Genomic DNA, 21,486 nt, shown 5'->3' on the forward strand with positions numbered 1-21,486 from the left:
AAAAAAAAAAAAAAAAAAAAAAAAAACCTATGGTTCTTAATTACAGTACAGAATATTGTTTGTTTTTTTTGTAAGGTAAACTTGCTTTGTATACTTCAGAAATATTATTTCTATAATCTATTTAGTTATCAGGTGTCTTTATGCTTGAGGCCCTTGTTAAGGATCTCTTTTTTACTTAGAGCCCAGTTCCCCCTTACTACTCAGAGGGAGTGGGGAAGCATGGAGGGAGGGATGTAAAACATGACTAATTGATAGACCAGCTGGATAGATTTTCAAATTGCGAGATTTTTTTCTGTAGTGATAGAAAATTTGGTATCAGTACTTTACAAAGGCATTTAGTTTTTTGTTTTCATATTAAAATCTCAAGGAAATTGATTAGGAGACCAAGCAGTCAGCTCGGGCACAGAAGAAATTTAAGAAAACTCATCCTGTATTAGGTGGATTTTCTGCTGAACCTGGGGAATAAATACTTTTTTGCGACATGTGGGTTTTCGTGTTTTTATGAATTGTTTAGGGAAGCTTTTCTGCTGTAATGGCTGAATATAAGTTGCAAAGATTTAAGCCCTTCCTTATATTAATGTTCCACCTCATTAACTTCATTGTTAGGGCTTTTACACTTCAGTGATTTAAATAAAGTGATCTAAATGTAGTTCTGCTGTCCTCTCTTTCTCCCTTTTGAGGTCTAGATGATTATGTATTTAGTTTTGTGTTTTCATTTAGACTCTATAGTTAATTCTGTTAACTGCAAGATGATGAAGGGAAGCTATTGTATATCTAAATATCTTGTGCTGCAACTTCTTCAACTGTTGTTTTAGCTTTTTTACTTTCAAGTGGTCTTCAGAGACCAGGAACCTCATAACTATAAGAATCCATTCTACTGTAGAGTTCAGATCGGTGATTATAGATGAGCTTTCACATATATCCTGTGGTATTTATAGAGCTGGAACCCAAATAAGGAAGAGCTTTGCTTAAAAGCAAGCTATGTTTGTCCTTAAAAATGTTTTCTAAGCATTTTCAGAAAAAGTAGGAATTATAGTGAATTTCTGAGCAGACTCACCTTTGCAAATATTTGCAGCTACTTGTAAATGGTAGACATATTTAGGCATAAGGGTTTTTCCTACATGATTTACTGCCAGATATGAGGGCACCTTAGCACTGTATACCCCAAATGCAAATTAGGTGTCTTTGTTAAAAGTGTAGAGAAAAAGAATTTAATTTGAGTTCAGGGGAATTAAGCTGTCATGTCAGACATTTTGCATTTTAAAAAATATTTAATTTCTAAGGTGCATTATTAAATAATTTTATGAAGATTCATCAGTATTTGACCCCTTTAAATTGAGCAGTGAATTTCATTTTACATACGTGTAGGTATTGACGTGAGATATTGATGTTTATTCCTAATCATTTCTTTTATTTTCCAGCTCACCAGCGACTGGAACCAGCAACTCTGTCAGGGATTGTGGCATTTATCCTTAGTCTTTTATGTGCAGCTCTGAATTTAATTCGAGGCTTTCATGCCATAGAAAGTCTCCTGCAGGTACTGTGCTATTTTTGCAATTTCAGGTGACTATGCCTTTTGATTCTACTTGTTACACAATTGATTTAAATTGATTTGGGTATTAGTACAACTTAAAATGCATGCTCAGATTTTGTATTCTTTATACCTACTCTAGTTTCCCCTTCCTCTAAAAACACTGATTTCTAGTTGACTTCTTTGACCTAATTAACACATATTTATTTATTATCTACTCTCCCAGGAGGTACTGTTTAGAGGTATTCTGGGGACACCAAGATACATGTGACAAGGGCCCTGCAGTCTCAGACCCTAGAGTTAAATTGGGGAGGCAAAGAAGTCCACAAACAAATGTCAAGTACAGAAAGTTTGGAAGAGGAGTGGTCAGTGTGAGTCAGGATAGAAGAAGAAAGCTCTGTGGTGAGGGAAACTCTGGGAGGGGTGAGCGGGACCTAGAAGGATCTGAGTGGACAGAGAGGAGTAGAAGAAAGAAGAGGGCATTCATGGGCAGGTTTTTGTCCTACCGCTGGGTATTCCTACCTAGTTATCTGCTCCTTTTCCTTTTTGACTGGTGGCTGCCTGTGAAATGACTAATTTCTTGAGATATTGCCAACTATTTTGTTTTCCAGAGAGTAACGCTATCAGAGTATACTTTTTCTCTTACTCTTTTTGTAAGCTTTTGAAACTCCCTTTCTTAAAGTTAAGCACATCTCAGCCAGCCTTTCCGTGTTTCTACTCACTTTCCCTGAAGATTTTTTTGACACTCCCATGTTGTAAATTAGTTCTCTTTTTTTGGCCAGTATTAAGCCAAGAATATCATTTGTAAAAACCCAATCAAGACACCTTCTATTCTGTTTTTAAATAGCTGTTAGTTTGGGGGAATACTCAAGAGAGTGCCATTTTGAGTACCCTCTGAACGTCCTCAGCCATATGAAGCCAATAGCAGAGGACATCACAGGTTCCAGGCAGCTGAGTTTTGCCTGCAGGGGGTTGGGGGTCTTTTCATGACTTCCGAATTCCTCTCCCGAACATCCTGGGCATGCAGGTAAAGCCCCTCTTCCCTTTCAGGCACAGGACAGCTGGCTATTGTCTCTTGTCATTCCTGCCTCTGTTCCTTAGCCAGTTAGCTTTATTCCAGCAGGATTTCAATTTCGAGCTAAACAACCTGCCAAAAAGAAACAAAGGCAATTTGGAGACTGCTGACTGAAAATACTAATAAATAAGATCCTCTCTTGCCTTTTTTTTTTTTTTAACTTGATGTAGTGGAAAGAACAGTAGCATAGGAGTGTGAAGAGTTGATTTTTGTTTGTGGAAGAGAGAGCAAGAGAGAGGGTTGGCTCCAGCTGAGCTACTGATTAGCTCGGTGACCTTGAGTAGCTCACCTTACTTTCTGGTCCTCAGTTTTATTGCTTATAAAATGAAGGAGAAAGGTGGATTTGATGAGTATTTCTCTAAGAATAGGACACATTTACACCTGGTTACACAATAGATGACTTTAGGTGGTAGAGAGAGAAACATTTTTAATTTTAAGAGTTATGTATTTAATGTATATTAATGTATAGTGTCTGTGTTTGGTAAGGGATACTAGTTTCTATTAATGGTAGAGATATGAAAATTTCCTTTTAAAAGAAATTAATTTTAATAAAAGTCACCTTTATGACATATCTTAATAAATAATGGTATAATTAGTATTTAGAGTTCCAAAATTATGAAGGTGGTTCTGTGAGGTTAAAATTTCATTGTTAAAATAATTCTCTGGTTGTTTGAAATTGGCAAACTAATAAAGGGAGGGAGCAGGCCTGGGTAGAGGAAAGGAGAGCTTTACCATCCCTGACTTAGAAGACAGTACATAAGTTGCAGAACCTGGGGTTTAGTCTGTATGATTTTTAAGTTAAAACTCAGGCAAGGCTGTCATATCTCACAGTTTTTTCAGGCACTCATATCCTATCCTTCCTCTTCCTGGATTCCTGATTCTTTCCTCTGATTCACAACTTCAAAACTAAGCAAGTAGTATAGAACGGATGAACAACAAGGTCCTACTGTATAGCACAGGGAACTATATTCAATATCCTGTGATAAACCATAGTGGAAAATAATATTTTTAAAATATATGTATATGTATATCTGAATCACTTAGCTGTACAGCAGAAATTAATGCAACATTGTAAATCAACTATACTTCAGTAAAATAAATTTTTTAAAAAACTAAGCAAGTAGTATAAACTACAGCTTTTCATGGCTTTTGAGCTGTTATCCCCGACTAATGCCTGCCTTGATTCCTAAGTGTTTCATGTTCTCCCTCTGATCAGTAATGTCTTTGCATCATCACAGTTGAGGTTTTCAGAAGAATAGTAATATGATTAAACTACTGCTTATGTGTAACTGACTGATAGCTCTGAGACTTCTCAGCCTACTTATATTTTAAAAAGACAACATTACAAACGAGTATCTCTCATGAACATAGAAGCAGAAGCCCTCAACAAAATATTAGCACATTGAATCCAACAATGTATTAAAAGTATTATACACTACAACCAAGTGGGTTTTATTCCAGTTTTGCAAGGCTGATTCAACATTTGAAAATCAGTTAATACAATCTATCACATCAACAGCTAAAGAAGAAAAATCATATGGTCATATCATGCTTTTTTGTCAGAAAAAGCATTGGGGGGCTTCCCTGGTGGCGCAGTGGTTAAGTATCCGCCTGCCAATGCAGGGGACACGGGTTCGGGCCTTGGTCTGGGAGGATTTCCACATGCCGCAGAGCAACTAAGTCCATGCACCACAACTACTGAGCCTGTGCTCTGGAGTCCGCATGCTACAGCTACTGAGGCCCGCGCTCCTGGAGCCCGTGCTCCGCAGCAAGAGAGGCTGCCGCAGTGAGAGAGGCCTGCGCACCGCAGCGAGGAGTGGCCCCTGCTCGCTGCAATTGGAGAAGGCCCGCGCGCAGCAACGAAGACCCAATGCAGCCCAAAATAAATAAATTAAATAAAATAAATTAACAAAAAGAAAAAGCATTTGACAAAATCATGATAAAACTCACAGCAAACTAGGAATAAAGGGGAACTTCCTTAACTTGATAAGGAATATCTACAGAAACCCTACAGCTAACATCATGAATGATGAGAAAGTACATGTTGTCTTCCTAAGATCGGGAACAAGACAAGGATGTCCCCTATCATCACTCCTATTCAACATTGGAAGACCTAGTGAATGCAATAAGACAAAGAAAACAAAAAGTATACAGTTTGGGAAGGAGTAAATACAGCTGCCTTTATTCATAGATGGCATGATTATTTATATAGAAAATCCCAAAGAATCAACAAACTCCTAGAACTAATAAGTGATTGTAGCAAGGCCACAGGATCCAAAGTTAATGCATAAATGTCAATTGCTTTCTTATATATCAGCAAGGAACAATTGAAATTTGAAATTAAAATTACAATTCCATTTATATTGGCACCTCCCCCAAATGAGACACTTAAGAATAAATCTAGCAAAATACATAGAAGATCTATATGGGGAAACCATAAAACTCTGATAAAAGAAGTAAAAGAAGGGCTACCATGTTCATGGATAGGAAGACTCAAAATTGTTAGGATGTTGGTTCTTCTCAACTTGATCTGTAGATTCAACACAATCCCAATCAAAATCCCAGCAATTTATTTTGTAGATATTGGCAAAGTGATTTTAAAGTTTATATGGAAAGGCAGAAGGCCCAGAATAACCAACACAATACTGAAGAAAACAAAGAGAACTGATGCTATCCAATCTCAAGAATTACTGTTAAGCTATAATTAAGACAGTGTGCTACTGTCAAAAGGACAGACAAATAATTTTGTCAATGGAACAGAATAGAGAGCCTAGAAATAGACCCACACAAATATAATCAACTGATCTTTGACAAAGCAACTAAAGCAATTCAGTGGAGAAAATTTTCTTTTCAATGAATGGTGCTGGACAGCTGCACATCCACGTGCAAAAAAAAAAAAAGCTAGACACAGATCTTACACCTTGGACAAAAAAGTTAACTCAAAATGGATCACAGACCTAAATATAAAACAAAACTATAAAACTTATAAAAGGTAACAGGAGAAAACCTAGGTGACCATGGGTGTGGTGATGAATTTTTAGATCAATAACAAAAGCATGATCCATGAGAGAAAAAATTGGTAAGTTGGACTCAATTTTAAAACTGCAAAGGACATTTTTAAAGGAATGAAAAAGATAAGCCATAAGCTAGAAGAAAGCATTAAAATATTTGCCAAATACATCTGACAAGGGCTTGTATCTAAAATATACAAAGAACTCTAAAACTGAAGAAAGCAAACAACCCAATTAAAAAATGGGCTAAAGAACTGAACAGACACCTTAACAAAGTAGATATACAAGAGGCAAATAAGCATATACAAAGATGCTCAACATCATATGTCATTAAGAAAATGAACATTGAAACAGCAGTAACACACCACTAAACATCTATTAGAATGGCAAAATCCAAAAAACTGACAATACCAAATGCTGATGAGGAAATGGAACAGTAGGAACTCTCACTCATTGCTGATGGGAAATCAAAATGGTACAGTCACTTTGGAAGACAGTTTGGCTGTTTCACACAAAGCTGAACATAGACTTATCGTATGATCTAGCAGTCATGCTTCTAGGTATTATATACCCAAATGAGTAGAAAACTTACATCCACACAAAAACTTGTGCATGAATGTTTGTATCAGCTTTATTTGTAATTTCAAAAAGCTGGATGCAATTAAGATGCCTTTCAAAAGGTGAATGGATAGGGACTTCCCTGATGGTCCAGTGGTTAAGACTCTGTGCTTCCAATGTAGGGGGCATGGGTTCAATCCCTAGTCGGGGAACTAAGGCCCCACATGCCGTGTGGCATGGCCAAAAGAAAAAAAAAAGCAGAATACACCCAAATAAATCCATCATTAAAAAAAACAAAGTGAATGGATAAACAAACTTCAGCAATCCATACAATGGAATATTATTCAGTAATATATAAAAAGAAGTGAGCTATCAAGCCAGAAAAAGACATGGCTAAACCTTAAGTTCATATTGCTTAATGAAAGAAGCCAGTTTGAAAAAACTATATACTATATGATTCCAACTGTATGACATTTTGAAAAAGGCAAAACTCTAAAGACAGGAAATGAAAAGATTTGGAGGGAGAGAGGAAGGGATAAATAGTAGGAGCATGAGATTTTTAGGGCAGTGAATCTGTTCTGTACGTTACTGTAATAGTGGTTATGTCATTATGCATTTGTCACAACCGATAGAATGTACAACACAAAGAGTGGGCCCTAATGTAAACCATGGACTTTAATAATAGTATGTCACTATTGGCTCATCGGTTGTACCCCCTTAATGCAAGATGTTAATGATAGAGGAAACTGGGTAGGGGAAAAATGGTTATATGGGAACTCTGTACTATCTGCTTCATTTACTGTAAACCTAAAACTGCTCTAAAGATAGCAGTCTATTCACACGTACGTACGTACACACACACACACACACACACACACACATGCTTCTTGCCTCTGTCTTAGAGTCTACAATTTCTGTAGAAGCTTCAAGGGTTTTTTTGTTTGTTTGTTTTAAATAGTTCCTTAAAACTGTGGTGGTAGGGCGTGACAGCAGCATGGGGTACATTTTGAATGGGGAAGAGGTTAGAGTGGTCTTTTTCATAGTAAAAGTAGTAGATCATTTATAATTTGGGCACTCTCTGCATGCTTGTATCTTTGAAGATGTGTCTTTCTGATGGTTGATACGGAATTCTTTCTTTTTCACTGTCGTCCTAGACTAAATTCACCCCAACAGCACTGCTTTCTCACTTGACCCAGGGAACTGTAAATTGGTCCATATGGGATTTTTAGCTATCTGGGAACTAGGGACACCCGGTTATTCTGTTCTCTTAGCATTGTTTTAAATCTTCGTTCTGCCATAACCCACATACACTCATCAACTCATCAACAGTTGAGGTTCCTAAAACAGTGATGCTTTAAGAGAGCAGTGAGGAAACAAGAGTGCAAAGTTGGGGGAATGTAGTCCACAGGTACTTTGTCACTCATAGGTAGTTTTAAGGTATTTTCCAGCAAATTCTGATCCTCTCACCTAAATGAGAAATACTGCTTTTGGAAATTCACTGGACCAAAAGTAGAGATCCCATTGTTCCAGTTATTGGGGATTTTACATCTGCATAGAGATAATGTTCTGGTAAGTGACTGGTGCTTGGAGATATGTTTCCTTGTCTTGTTATGAGAATAATGAGGGAGTACTATGTAGTGTTGGATTCCGTGTCCTAAAAGATGGAATGGACCATAGGCAAACAAATGGAGATGAATGTCAGAATGCAGAGGGCACTGTGATAAACTTAGACCTCTTAGCAGGATAGGATTAGGGGTGCAAGCTAGATTAATTTCAGTGAGTACATCCTTTATAGCTTGAATTAACCTGAAAAAAAATATACACAAAATTAGGGGCCTGAGTTCTCTCCCTTTTAATTTTCCCGCATTAGCACCTATTTTATCATTGTTCATGACTTGTACTGATTAAAAGGTCCTTTTTATTCTCACTAAAGACATTGAACTTAAGACATACTCTTAACCTTCTCTCTGGTTCATCATTTTACTTTGTGTTAGGAATAATCTCTACTTTAGCTGAAAGTGTGTAGTGTATTTCCTGAGTGTGAGCAATATATCAATATTAATTTAAAGTTTGCTTTCTTGGGGCTTCCCTGGTGGAGCAGTGGTTGAGAGTCCACCTGCCGATGCAGGGGACGCGGGTTCGTGCCCCAGTCTGGGAAGATCCCACATGCCGCGAAGCGGCTGGGCCCGTGAGCCATGGCTGCTGAGCCTGCGCGTCCGGAGGCTGTGCTCCGCAACGGGAGAGGCCACAACAGTGAGAGGCCTGCGTACTGCAAAAAAAAAAAAAAAAAAAAATTAAAGTTTGCTTTCTTAAGGCTGTGAATTCTAAATACTCTTCTTGAATGCTAAAAATGATTGCCACGTGTAGCTTGGTGCCTGAGGCATGTTTAAATTTCAGAACCCACATGAACCAACATACCTGTATAACGCTGGTTGAAGATTCAGCACAAGTTTGTTTCTTCTAGATTAATAACTGCCTCTTAGGGTGATAAGGAGGATAATCTTATTATAAGATTAATAACTGCCTCTTAGGGTGATATTAAAATGTGTAGTACTGAAGTTTTTCTTTGGTATCTTGAGTTCAGACTGAGGAGGTTTAGGATGAACACAGTTTTTTTTATTAAGTTGGTGAGTTTGATTTGGTGTTCACAGTAATGTGTAAATTAGATTATTTTCACTCATTTCCATACTTTGTTCTGAGTTTAGAGATGTTAATAAGTTTATTGTGAATTGACACCTCACAAATGTATGAGCTTTTATCACATTGGGTTTATTTTTCCTGTGTTCCTTTAAGGATCAGCCTTGAAGCAATGATCTTAATTAAGCTGATGCCAGCCTAGAAGTAATTCACACATGGTACATTAGGAAAAAATATGAGTATTCTGATACAGCAGTAGAAATGCTGACCTGGAAGTCAGAATACCTGGATCCCCTCTGCCAGTTAACTAACTTTGTGACCTTGGATTGGTTATTTTACCTTCTTGGAGCTCATTTTCCTATTCTGCAAGAGGAAAGTTTTAGACTACATAGGCTCAAGGACCACTTCAGTACTAAGGTGCTAACTCTCTGATTCTAAAATTGTTTGTAATGGATACTACAACTAAAAGTAATCAACTTGCTTTTATTCCTTGAGTTCTTTATTTCCAGTAGATTTGTTACTACCTTTTAAAGAAATTACATACCTATTAAAGCTCACTGGAAGTTTGGATTTATTTAGTAGTGTAATATCTATGCTAAGATGCATTGCTTGCTTTCTTCTAAAAAAATAAATGTATTTTTCCTGAGTTCTATGCTCATTGTTAAAGAATTGGGGGAAAATGTATAAAGAAGAAAAGAAAAATCCCAAATTTTCTTATTTTATTAATATATACCATATATATACATATCATATCCATTATGTAACTTTGTGTCCTTTTTTTCACCTAAGATTAAAAAGTGAATTTTTCCCAATTATTACAAACATTTAAATAGTATCATTCTAATACATTTGTATGGCTATTATATGAAGCTTCTGCTTACCTCTTTATCATCACCTTAAAAAAAAATTCTTTCCCTTTATTTGTTATTTTTCAAGCAATGTTGGTAATCTAGTATCCTCTGAAGGTGAATGTGATTTTTAACAATTTGAACTCCTTACCTTAGCCCTTCCTTCCCCACCCCACCTTTATCCCTTCTCGTGTCGACCCTGCACCCACCCCACTCCCACTTCTGTCCATTCTCTAAATCTCTGCCCCATGTTTCCTCAACCTCTAGCTATTCATCTGTTTTTCATCTGCTTCCTCTCTACTGGCTCTGTTCTCTCAGCTCATAAATATGTTATAGCCTGCTGATCTTTAAAAAACGAACAAAAAACCCTAAAAAAAACCTCTCGATGCATGTTCCCTTCTAATATTTTGAAAGCATAGACTATGCCTGTTGCCCCCGTTCCCTTACCTCTGTTCTCTTAGTTTACTGTGATCTCTTTCCGCCCTCATAATTCTTTCAAACATCGACCATTAAGTTCACTAGTGTCTTTCTGGTTGCCAAATATTGCAGCCACTCTTGAGGCCTTGTTTGATGTTTCCTCTCTGTCTCATCTCACACACTGTTCAGTTCTTCCTTTTGAAAATAACTCATTGTTTAAATTCAAAAATAATGTTTATTTTAGAAAACTTAGAAGCAAGTGAAACAGATCACTATTAATAGTTTGATGTGTTACTTTACTCTTCTTGACATTATCTCATTCCTTCAGTTCTGTGAAACAATTTTCTCCTGTTGTATTTTTTTCCTATCTCTTCTTGTTCCTCAGTTTATTTGGTAAACTTTCTTCCTCCACCTCTCCTTTAAATAGTAGCGTTTGTGTCATGTCATGGGCTTTATATTCTTCTAACTATACCTTCTCTTTGGATATTTTCATAACTTAAAGAGTTAATACATGTATATCCACAAATATCCACAGTCACGCATACACACAATAAAATGTGTAGATGGTAAATTTCAAAGCCTTTAATTTTCACAGTAAGTAATTCTCTTCCCATTTCTGCTCCCCAGAGTCAACCACTGCTGTATCCTTCTAGAGCGATTATGTGCCTATGCTAATACATATGTATTTCTATATTTACTTATATAATTATTCTTTTAAAATTATTCCTTTATAAATGGCAGTAAACTTACTGTTCATAGTGATTTGCATCTTTTTCCACCTGACAATGTGTAGATCATTTCATAGCAGTATATAGAGATTCTTTTTAGTGACTGCATAGCATTTTTATTTTCATTTGTATCCCTGTTTTCCCCCACCACACAACATTTTATTTTGAAAGAATTTAAACCTACAGAAAGTTTTTTAAAAAACAATACAATTAACATCTACCTGTATACATACCTACCTTTCTTTCTTCTTTTATCGCTTTATTTTCTTTTTTTTCTGAATCATTGGAAAGTAAAATTGTAGGTGTTATGACATTTTATTCCAAAATTATTCAATATGTCTGTCTTAAGGACTAGGACATTCTCCTGCATAATCACAATACCATTCTTACACCAAAGACATTGAAGATCAGTGCAGTATTAGCTAATATAAAATCTATATTCAAATTTCACAATTCAAAATTGACCCCGAATGTCCTTTATATATACTTTTTTCTCTCTCCAGTCTATCAGCCAATCAAGAATTAAGCTTTGCATTCTGTTGTCATAGTCCTTTATTTCATTTAACTACTATTTAAATATATGACAACTAAACTAGAGCTCTAGGTTAAACTGTTCCCTGAAGCTGACTTAAATGTCTACTAAACATAATTATTTGGATATGTCACTAGCAACTCCAGAATACCTTGTCCAAAATGAACTCAAGTTTTTTCTGCTCTCAGACCTACTTTTCCTCCTATATCCCCAACTTGGTGAATGGTATCATTTAAATGTTGCCTGAATAGGAAACCTTGGAGTCATCCTAGCCTCTTCCTTCTTGAAACTGCACAAGCTACTCCCTTTGCCTGGAATTCTCTTCCTACCTTGTCTACTAGTCCATCCTTCAAAATGCAAATTAAGCTTTATTTTCTGTGCCAAACCTTCCCTGATCCTTTTTTTCTCCAGGTAGAGTTAAATGTGTCTCCAGTAGGCTCCTGTAGTACCCTCTACACACTCCTATCCCATCAGTTACCACTTCAGGTGGGAATTGTTGCTCTTTGTATCTGCCTTCCTGTTTAGAGTTGAGCTTCTTGAGTTGGTGTTGACTTGTTTTCTGTCCTTGGTCTAGTAACACAGTACTTGGCCCATAAGTGTTCAATGAATGACTATTTATTGAATGGAAAGATATGTTTATAAATATTCTCTTTAGCAAGGGGAAATAAAGATTTTTCAAAGCTGAACTCAATTTGGCATGCATTTGTTGAATTCCTACTATGTGCACAGTTTCATGCAAGTAGTAAGATTTAGTTTCTGCCCTGAAGGAAGGTTAGGATCTCATTGAGAAGACAAGGCCAGTATATTAGAGATTTAAACAATATTGAAAGGTAATCCTAATTATCTGATGAATGATGCAGACAGTAACCTCTGGGAAAGAGAAGTTAGAGAATGTTTTTGAATACTTACTGTGTGTCAGTTACTGTTCTATATTTTTGCCAATGTTATTTCATTGAATCTCTACTTTTATTTTCAAAAAAGGGAATTGAAGTTAAATAAATAGTCCATGATCATACAGCTAATAAGTAAAGATTTGAACCCAGCTCTGATTGTCCAGAAACATGCTTTTAAGTGTTCCAAAGGCAATTAAAAGAGTTATAAAGTGATAGTGTAAATTTAAGGAAAATACAGTATTCAGTTGTAAGACAGTAATTAAATTATTATATAGTCCCACAATTAAAGGTTATGTAATTATTACAAATTAAGTAGTTGAGAAATATTTAGTATCTTGAGAACATGTTTATGATATAGTGTGAAGTACTAGAAAGCAGTATGTAAAAGTATGATTCCATTTTTTTAACGTACATATATTTTTGTACAGAAAGGATTGGAAGGAAGTACCTAAATGGTTAATAGTAATTCTCCCAAAGTTGTAATATTATGGACTATACGAGTTTCTTCTTTGTAACATTCTGTTTCAGATTCTCTACAATGAACATGAACTTTTATAATCAGAAAAGATCATTTAATGGCTGAAGAAAAAACAATCAAGCAGAACTTATTTAAAAGTCTTAGAATTATTAAAGTAGAAGGGTTTTGTGTTGACCTTCCCTGCCTCTGGGATTGAACTGGCCTAACCATCCCAGACAGATTAATGGTTTCTATTTTAAGATCCTCTCACTAGGATAAGCCCCTCTCCCTCTGCCTTACAGGCACTTCTGTTGTCCAATAGCAAATGGAAAAGCAATTTTCTCTTTATATTATTTCCTGAAGACATGGTCGTGAGAGACACTCCCATGTCTTCTGGAAATTTTTATTGTATAAAGAGATTTTTTTCTAAAATAAGGGCCAAATTTAATGTTTCTACCTAGAAGAAAGAAATTTGATGCTCCTGCCTGGGCTTTATGTTCTACTTCATAAAAACATTGAAAGAAATGATAAATATAGATATTTAAGAGGAATCAGAAAGGAATAGAAAAAAAGGGTTTGTTACATGTCTCTATTAGTTTTCTTTTAAAAGAAATATTCTATGAATAATCTGTCTCTGTTTTTCCTCTGGGTGGTTTTTTTTCTAGCATAGCATGTATGACTGAATGTCCTCATTGGGATTTAGCACACTCTAGTGGACAGTAGCTTTTCAGTTCGGGTTGTCTTTTTTTTTTTTTTTTTTAAATCATGCCAGAGACTTTATTGGACAGTTCAATATTGTGCTTACTAGATGGTGAAGTTTGTCAATATTTATTTGAGCCAAATAGTAATCCTAGAAAGCAGGCTTAACTTTATAGGCCACTGGGGTGTTGTACTTTTTAAAAAAAATTAATTAATTAATTTATTTTTGTCTGTGTTGGGTCTCCGTTGCTGCATGCAGGCTTTCTCTAGCTGTGGCGAGTGGGGACTACTCTTCATTGTGGTGCATGGGCTTCTCATTGCAGTGGCTTCTCTTGTTGCGGAGCATGGGCTGTAGGCACGCGGGCTTCAGTAGTTGTGGCACGTGGGCTCAATAGTTGTGGCTCACAGGCTCTAGAGCGCAGGCTCAGTAGTTGTGGCACATGGGCTTAGTTGCTCCGCAGCATGTGGGATCTTCCTGGACCAGGGATCAAACCCATGTCCCCTGCACTGGCAGGAGGATTCTTAAACCACTTCGCCACCAGGGAAGTCCCTGGGGTGTTGTACATTTTTATTTGGTTTCTTTAGTAGCAAGAAGAGAGGCTTTCTACGTTACATGGAAATTTGTTTCCATTGGCTTTCATCTTCTCTTGGATAAGATATAATTGATGGGGAGGCCCAGACATAGAGGAAGACTGGTAGCCTTCCTCTACCTCACACTCCCTGGTTCTTATAATGTATTTTATGTTTCTATTTCAGGACTCTTGAGAATTTTTATATGCCACTTTTGAAAATTTTGACCATTTGTGTGTAAATGTTGTCATATCCTATCCCAATGGATTGTTTTTGGAAATGGGCTTGCACCAGAAAAAAAAAGTAATTTTTATTTTGTTTTTGCAGAGTGATGGTGAGGATTTTAATTACATTGTTGCGTTTTTCCTTGGAACAGCAGCCTGTCTTTACCAGGTAGGTTCTCTCTGATTTTAAGAAACACTTTCCCATTATTGCTTGTTTCAGGTATCAATTCTAAAAATTTCTTGTGCACTTTAAATAAATAAAAATAATGTCTGAGTTTTTGCCCCTTTTTTAAATTTGAGCCTCTGTTAGCTTTGTGACCCTTTTGAATGGACATAGATCCCAGTGAACTCAGTGTTAGCCCTCTCCTGTGCTGGGGCTTCATTGGCGGCAGGTCCTCAGCCTATGGCAGTAAAGACTATACTTCTAGATATTCTGGTGACTTATTATTCAGCTTCAAAGCTCTGCTTTTACTCCAGGTTGAGGATTTTGTACTTTGGGGAAAGTCTTTGAAGAGGGAACGGTAAAAGCAGGATTTTAGGATATTTAATTTAGCACTGATGAGTAGGATGGATTGTCAGAACAGAGAGACTAGAAGCAAGGAAATGAGTTGAGAGGCAGAAGGTAATGAAAGCTTAAGCTAATGGTAACGGCAGTAGGGGTAGGAAAAGGAAGGACGCTGAGAAGGAAGACTCACTAGGACTCAAAGACAGAATAGATCTCAGACTTAGGAGGGAGGAGGTTTTGTACCTGAGTGATAGGGAGATACGTACTCCCATTTCTAAGAACAGAGGAAGCACAGATGTGTTAGGGAAGGGAGAGGTAACCATGCCAATTACCCAGATTCAAGAATGTCTTTGCTGGGCGTCCCTGGTGGTGCAGTGGTTGAGAGTCCGCCTGCCGATGCAGGGGACGCGAGTTCGTGCCCCGGTCCGGGAAGATCCCACATGCCGTGGAGCGGCTGTGCCCGTGAGCCATGGCCACTGAGCCTGCGCGTCCGGAGCTTGTTGCTCCGCAACGGGAGAGGCCACAACAGTGAGAGGCCCGCGTACCGCAAAAAAAAAAAAAAAGAATGTCTTTGCTAAAACACGTTAGAGCAAGCAAGGCATTTTGACCTAACTTTTATAAGTGACACATTTCTCTGTCTTGCATAGAAAAACATTAGAAAGATTCAGGACTGCAAATAAAAGGCTACCTAAAACTCGGTAGAAGCCTTTAGGGAAATAAATATGCATATATATATATAAAGTATATGTACACTTTTTTTTTGACCGCGCTGTGCGGCATGCAGGATCTTACTTTCACAACCAGGGATCGAACCCGTGGCCCCTGCATTGGGAGCGCAGAGTCTTAACCACCAGGGAAGTCCCGGGAAATATTTTGAATATATGCATTTGACTTTTATGTAAAGACATATTAGAAGTTTCAGTTGCCACATTTAAAAATGTATTTATTTATTTGGCTGCTCCAGGTCTTACTTGCAGCATGCAGGATCTTTAAAGTTGCAGCATGCTGTCTCTTAGTTGTGGCATGTGGGATCTAGTTCCCTGACCAAGGATCGAACCTGGGCCCCCTGCATTGGGAGCGCAGAGTCTTAACCACTGGGCCGCCGGAGAAGTCCCAGCACCATTTTTTTTTCAATCCCCTAATTTTTCTTAATCATTTATATTAGCTTCAGAAATTTTTCCTGTAAAATTTGGCAGATTGAATTTAATTAATGACATTTCATGCAGGAAATGTGAAAGCTTGTATTCGTTGATGTCACAAGTACTTTAATTTTATGAAATATTCTTATGTAGATTTTCTACTTTAATCTCTACAGTCCTATCACACAGGGTATATATCCTCATTTTTGAAAAGGAAAAATCTGAGACAGTTTCAGTACTATCCTGAGGTCACATAGCCAGTAAGTGGTAGCGTCAGAACTCTGAGTCTTCTGATTTTCAGTGTCATATTCATTCCACTATATCATGCTGTCTCTAAGCAAAATTCCTATATTTACATGATTTTTATAATGCTATAAAGTTATAATTTAATAACTTTTATAGGCATTATTTCATATGATTCTAAAGCAGTGTGAGGTAAATATTAACTTTAAAATAATTTCCTGAATGATTTTTTTTTTTTTTTAACATCTTTATTGGGGTATAATTGCTTTACAATGGTGTGTTAGCTTCTGCTTTATAACAAAGCGAATCAGTCATACATAAACATATGTTCCCATATGTCTTCCCTGTTGCGTCTCCCTCCCTCCCACCCTCCCTATCCCACCCCTCCAGGCTGTCACAAAGCACCGAGCCAATATCCCTGTGCCATGCGGCTGCTTCCCACTAGCTATCTACCTTACTACGTTTGTTAGTGTGTATATGCCCATGACTCTCTCTCGCCCTGTAACAGCTCACCCTTCCCCCTCCCCATAACCTCAAGTCCGTTCTCTAGGAGGTCTGCGTCTTTATTCCTGCTTTACCCCTAGGTTCTTCATGACATTTTTTTTCTTAAATTCCATATATATGTGTTAGCATACGGTATTTGTCTTTTTCTTTCTGACTTACTTCACTCTGCATGACAGACTCTAGGTCTATCCACCTCATTACAAATAGCTCAATTTTGTTTCTTTTTATGGCTGAGTAATATTCCATTGTATATATGTGCCACATCTTCTTTATCCATTCATCCAATGATGGACACTTAGGTTGTTTCCATCTCTGGGCTATTGTAAATAGAGCTGCAATGAACATTTTGGTACATGACTCTTTTTGAATTATGGTTTTCTTAGGGTATATGCCCAGTAGTGGGATTGCTGGGTCATATGGTAGTTCCATTAGTAGCTTTTTAAGGAACCTCCATACTGTTCTCCACAGTGGCTGTATCAATTTACATTCCCACCAACAGTGTAAGAGGGTTCCCTTTTCCCCACACCCTCTCCAGCATTTATTGTTTCTAGATTTTTTGATGATGGCCATTCTGACTGGTGTGAGATGATATCTCATTGTAGTTTTGATTTGCATTTCTCTAATGATTAGTGATGTTGAGCATTCTTTCATGTGTTTGTTGGCAGTCTGTATATCTTCTTTGGAGAAATGTCTGTTTAGGTCTTCTGCCCATTTTTGGATTGGGTTGTTTGTTTTTTTGTTATTAAGCTGCATGAGCCGCTTATAAATTTTGGAGATTAATCCTTTGTCAGTTGCTTCATTTGCAAATATTTTCTACCATTCTGAGGGTTGTCTTTTGGTCTTCTTTATGGTTTCCTTTGCTGTGCAAAAGCTTTTAAGTTTCATTAGGTCCCATTTGTTTACTTTTGTTTTTATTTCCATTTCCCTAGGAGGTGGGTCAAAAAGGACCTTGCTGTGATTTATGTCATAGAGTGTTCTGCCTATGTTTTCCTCTAAGAGTTTGATAGTTTCTGGCCTTACATTTAGGTCTTTAATCCATTTTGAGCTTATTTTTGTGTATGGTGTTAGGGAGTGATCTAATCTCATACTTTTACATGTAGCTGTCCAGTTTTCCCAGCACCACTTATTGAAGAGGCTGTCCTTTCTCCACTGTACATTTCTGCCTCCTTTGTCAAAGATAAGGTGACCATATGTGCGTGGGTTTATCTCTGGGCTTTCTATCCTGTTCCATTGATCTATCTTTCTGTTTTTGTGCCAGTACCATACCGTCTTGATAACTGTAGCTTTGTAGTATAGTCTGAAGTCAGGGAGCCTGATTCCTCCAGTTCCTTCTTTCTTTCTCAAGATTGCTTTGGCTATTCGGGGTCTTTTGTGTTTCCATACAAATTGCAAAATTTTTTGTTTTAGTTCTGTGGAAAATGCCAGTGGTAGTTTGATAGGGATTGCATTGAATCTATAGATTGCTTTGGGTAGTAGAGTCATTTTCACAATGTTGATTCTTCCAATCCAAGAACATGGTATATCTCTCCATCTATTTGTATCATCTTTAATTTCTTTCATCAGTGTCTTATAATTTTCTTCATACAGATCTTTTGTCTCCTTAGGTAGGTTTATTCCTAGATATTTTATTCTTTTTGTTGCAATGGTAAATGGGAGTGTTTCCTTGATTTCACTTTCAGATTTTTCATCATTAGTATATAGGAATGCCAGAGATTTCTGTGCATTAATTTTGTATCCTGCCACTTTACCAAATTCATTGATTAGCTCTAGTAGTTTTCTGGTAGCATCTTTAGGGTTCTCTATGTATAGGATCATGTCATCTGCAAACAGTGACAGCTTTACTTCTTCTTTTCCGATTTGGATTCCTTTTATTTCCTTTTCTTCTCTGATTGCTGTGGCTAAAACTTCCAAAACTATGTTGAATAAGAGTGGTGAGAGTGGGCAACCTTGTCTTGTTCCTGATCTTAGTGGAAATGCTTTCAGTTTTTCACCATTGAGGATGATGTTTGCTGTGGGCTTGTCATATATGGCCTTTATTATGTTGAGGAAAGTTCCCTCTATGCCTACTTTCTGCAGGGTTTTTATCATAAATGGGTGTTGAATTTTGTCAAAAGCTTTCTCTGCATCTATTGAGATGATCATATGGTTTTTCTCCTTCAGTTTGTTAATATGGTTTATCACATTGATAGATTGCGTATATTGAAGAATCCTTGCATTCCTGGAATAAACCCCACTTGATCATGGTGTATGATCCTTTTAATGTGCTGTTGGATTCTGTTTGCTAGTATTTTGTTGAGGATTTTTGCATCTATGTTCATCAGTGATATTGGCCTGTAGTTTTCTTTCTTTGTGACATCCTTGTCTGGTTTTGGTATCAAGGTGATGGTGGCCTCGTAGAAGGAGTTTGGGAGTGTTCCTCCCTCTGCTATATTTTGGAAGAGTTTGAGAAGGATAGGTGTTAGCTCTTCTCTAAATGTTTGATAGAATTCGCCTGTGAAGCCATCTGGTCCTGGGCTTTTCTTTGTTGGAAGATTTTTAATCACAGTTTCAATTTCAGTGCTTGTGATTGGTCTGTTCATATTTTCTATTTCTTCCTGATTCAGTCTTGGCAGGTTGTGCATTTCTAAGAATTTGTCCATTTCTTCCAGGTTGTCCATTTTATTGGCATAGAGTTGCTTGTAGTACTCTCTCATGATCTCTTTTATTTCTGCAGTGTCAGTTGTTACCTCTCCTTTTTCATTTCTAATTCTATTGATTTGAGTCTACTCCCTTTTTTTCTTGATGAGTCTGGCTAGTGGTTTATCTATTTTGTTTATCTTCTCAAAGAACCAGCTTTTAGTTTTATTGATCTTTGCTATTGTTTCCTTCATTTCTTTTTCATTTATTTCTGATCTGATTTTTATGATTTCTTTCCTTCTGCTAGCTTTGGGTTTTTTTTGTTCTTCTTTCTCTAATTGCTTGAGGTGCAAGGTTAGGTTGTTTATTCGAGATGTGTCCTGCTTCTTAAGGGGGGCTTGTATTGCTATAAACTTCCCCCTTAGAACTGCTTTTGCTGCATCCCACAGGTTTTGGGTCGTTGTGTCTCCATTGTCATTTGTTTCTAGGTATTTTTTGATTTCCTCTTTGATTTCTTCAGTGATCACTTCATTATTAAGTAGTGTATTGTTTAGCCTCCATGTGTTTGTATTTTTTACAGATCTTTTCCTGTAATTGATATCTAGTCTCATGGCGTTGTGGTCAGAAAAGATACTTGATACAATTTCAATTTTCTTAAATTTACCAAGGCTTGATTTGTGACCCAAGATATGATCTATCCTGGAGAATGTTCCATGAGCACTTGAGAAAAATGTGTATTCTGTTGTTTTTGGATGGAGTGTCCTATAAATATCAATTAAGTCCATCTTGTTTAATGTATCATTTAAAGCTTGTGTTTCCTTATTTATTTTCATTTTGGATGATCTGTCCATTGGTGAAAGTGGGGTGTTAAAGTCCCCTACTATGAATGTGTTACTGTCGATTTCCCCTTTTATGGTTGTCAGTATTTGCCTTATGTATTGAGGTGCACCTATGTTGGGTGCATAAATATTTACAATTGTTATATCTTCCTCTTGGATCGATCCCTTGATCATTATGTAGTGTCCTTCTTTGTCTCTTCTAATAGTCTTTGTTTTAAAGTCTATTTTTTCTGATATGAGAATTGCTACTCCAGCTTTCTTTTGGTTTCCGTTTGCATGAAATACCTTTTTCCATCCCCTTACTTTCAGTCTGTATGTGTCTCTAGGTCTGAAGTGGGTTTCTTGTAGACAGCAAATATATGGGTCTTGTTTTTGTATCCATTCAGCCAATCTGTGTCTTTTGGTGGGAGCATTTAGTCCATTTACATTTAAGGTAATTATCGATATGTATGTTCCTATTCCCATTTTCTTAATTGTTTTGGGTTCGTTATTGTAGGTCCTTTCCTTCTTTTGTGTTTCTTGCCTAGAGAAGTTCCTTTAGCAGTTGTTGTAGAGCTGGTTTGGTGGTGCTGAACTCTCTCAGCTTTTGCTTGTCTGTAAAGGTTTTAATTTCTCCATCCAATCTGAATGAGATCCTTGCTGGGTAGAGTAATCTTGGTTGCAGGTTTTTCTCCTTCAACACTTTCAATATGTCCTGCCACTCCCTTCTGGCTTGCAGAGTTTCTGCTGAAAGATCAGCTGTTAACCTTATGGGGATTCCCTTGTGTGTTATTTGTTGTTTTTCCCTTGCTGCTTTTAATATGTTTTCTTTGTATTTAATTTTTGACAGTTTGATTAATATGTGTCTTGGCATATTTCTCCTTGGATTTATCCTGTATGGGACTCTCTGTGCTTCCTGGACTTGATTAACTATTTCCTTTCCCATATTAGGGAAGTTTTCAACTATAATCTCTTCAAATATTTTCTCAGTCCCTTTCTTTTTCTCTTCTTCTTCTGGAACCCCTATAATTCGAATGTTGGTGCGTTTAATGTTGTCCCAGAGGTCTCTGAGACTGTCCTCAGTTCTTTTCATTCTTTTTTCTTTATTCTGCTCTGCAGTAGTTATTTCCACTATTTTATCTTCCAGGTCACTTATCCGTTCTTCTGCCTCAGTTATTCTGCTATTGATCCCATCTAGAGTACTTTTAATATCATTTATTGTGTTGTTCATCGTTGCTTGTTTCATCTTTAGTTCTTCTAGGTCCTTGTTAAATGTTTCTTGCATTTTGTCTATTCTATTTCCAAGATTTTGGATCATCTTTACTATCATTATTCTGAATTCTTTTTCAGGTAGACTGCCTATTTTCTCTTCATTTGTTAGGTCTGGTGGGTTTTTATCTTGCTTCTTCATCTGCTGTGTGTTTTTCTGTCTTTTCATTTTGCTTATCTTACTGTGTTTGGGGTCTCCTTTTTTGCAGGCT

The 21,486-nt window shown here is 37.0% G+C and overlaps 1 protein-coding gene across 3 annotated transcripts in view; it reads left to right on the forward strand.

Moving 5' to 3' along the window:
- SEC22A (SEC22 homolog A, vesicle trafficking protein) overlaps positions 1 to 21,486 on the forward strand; it is an 83,996-nt gene that overhangs the window by 45,245 nt on the left and 17,265 nt on the right. For all 3 annotated transcript variants that reach the window (XM_027106572.1, XM_027106581.1, XM_027106564.1), the window contains exons 5-6: positions 1,422 to 1,537; positions 14,284 to 14,349. In XM_027106572.1, the coding sequence (XP_026962373.1) occupies positions 1,422 to 1,537; positions 14,284 to 14,349 (182 nt within the window). The remainder of the gene's footprint in view (positions 1 to 1,421; positions 1,538 to 14,283; positions 14,350 to 21,486) is intronic.

The sequence above is a fragment of the Aethalodelphis obliquidens genome, unplaced genomic scaffold (genome assembly GCF_003676395.1).
Source record: "Aethalodelphis obliquidens isolate GAN/ISIS:26980383/991018 unplaced genomic scaffold, ASM367639v1 scaffold1, whole genome shotgun sequence".
Classification (NCBI taxonomy): domain Eukaryota; kingdom Metazoa; phylum Chordata; class Mammalia; order Artiodactyla; family Delphinidae; genus Aethalodelphis; species Aethalodelphis obliquidens.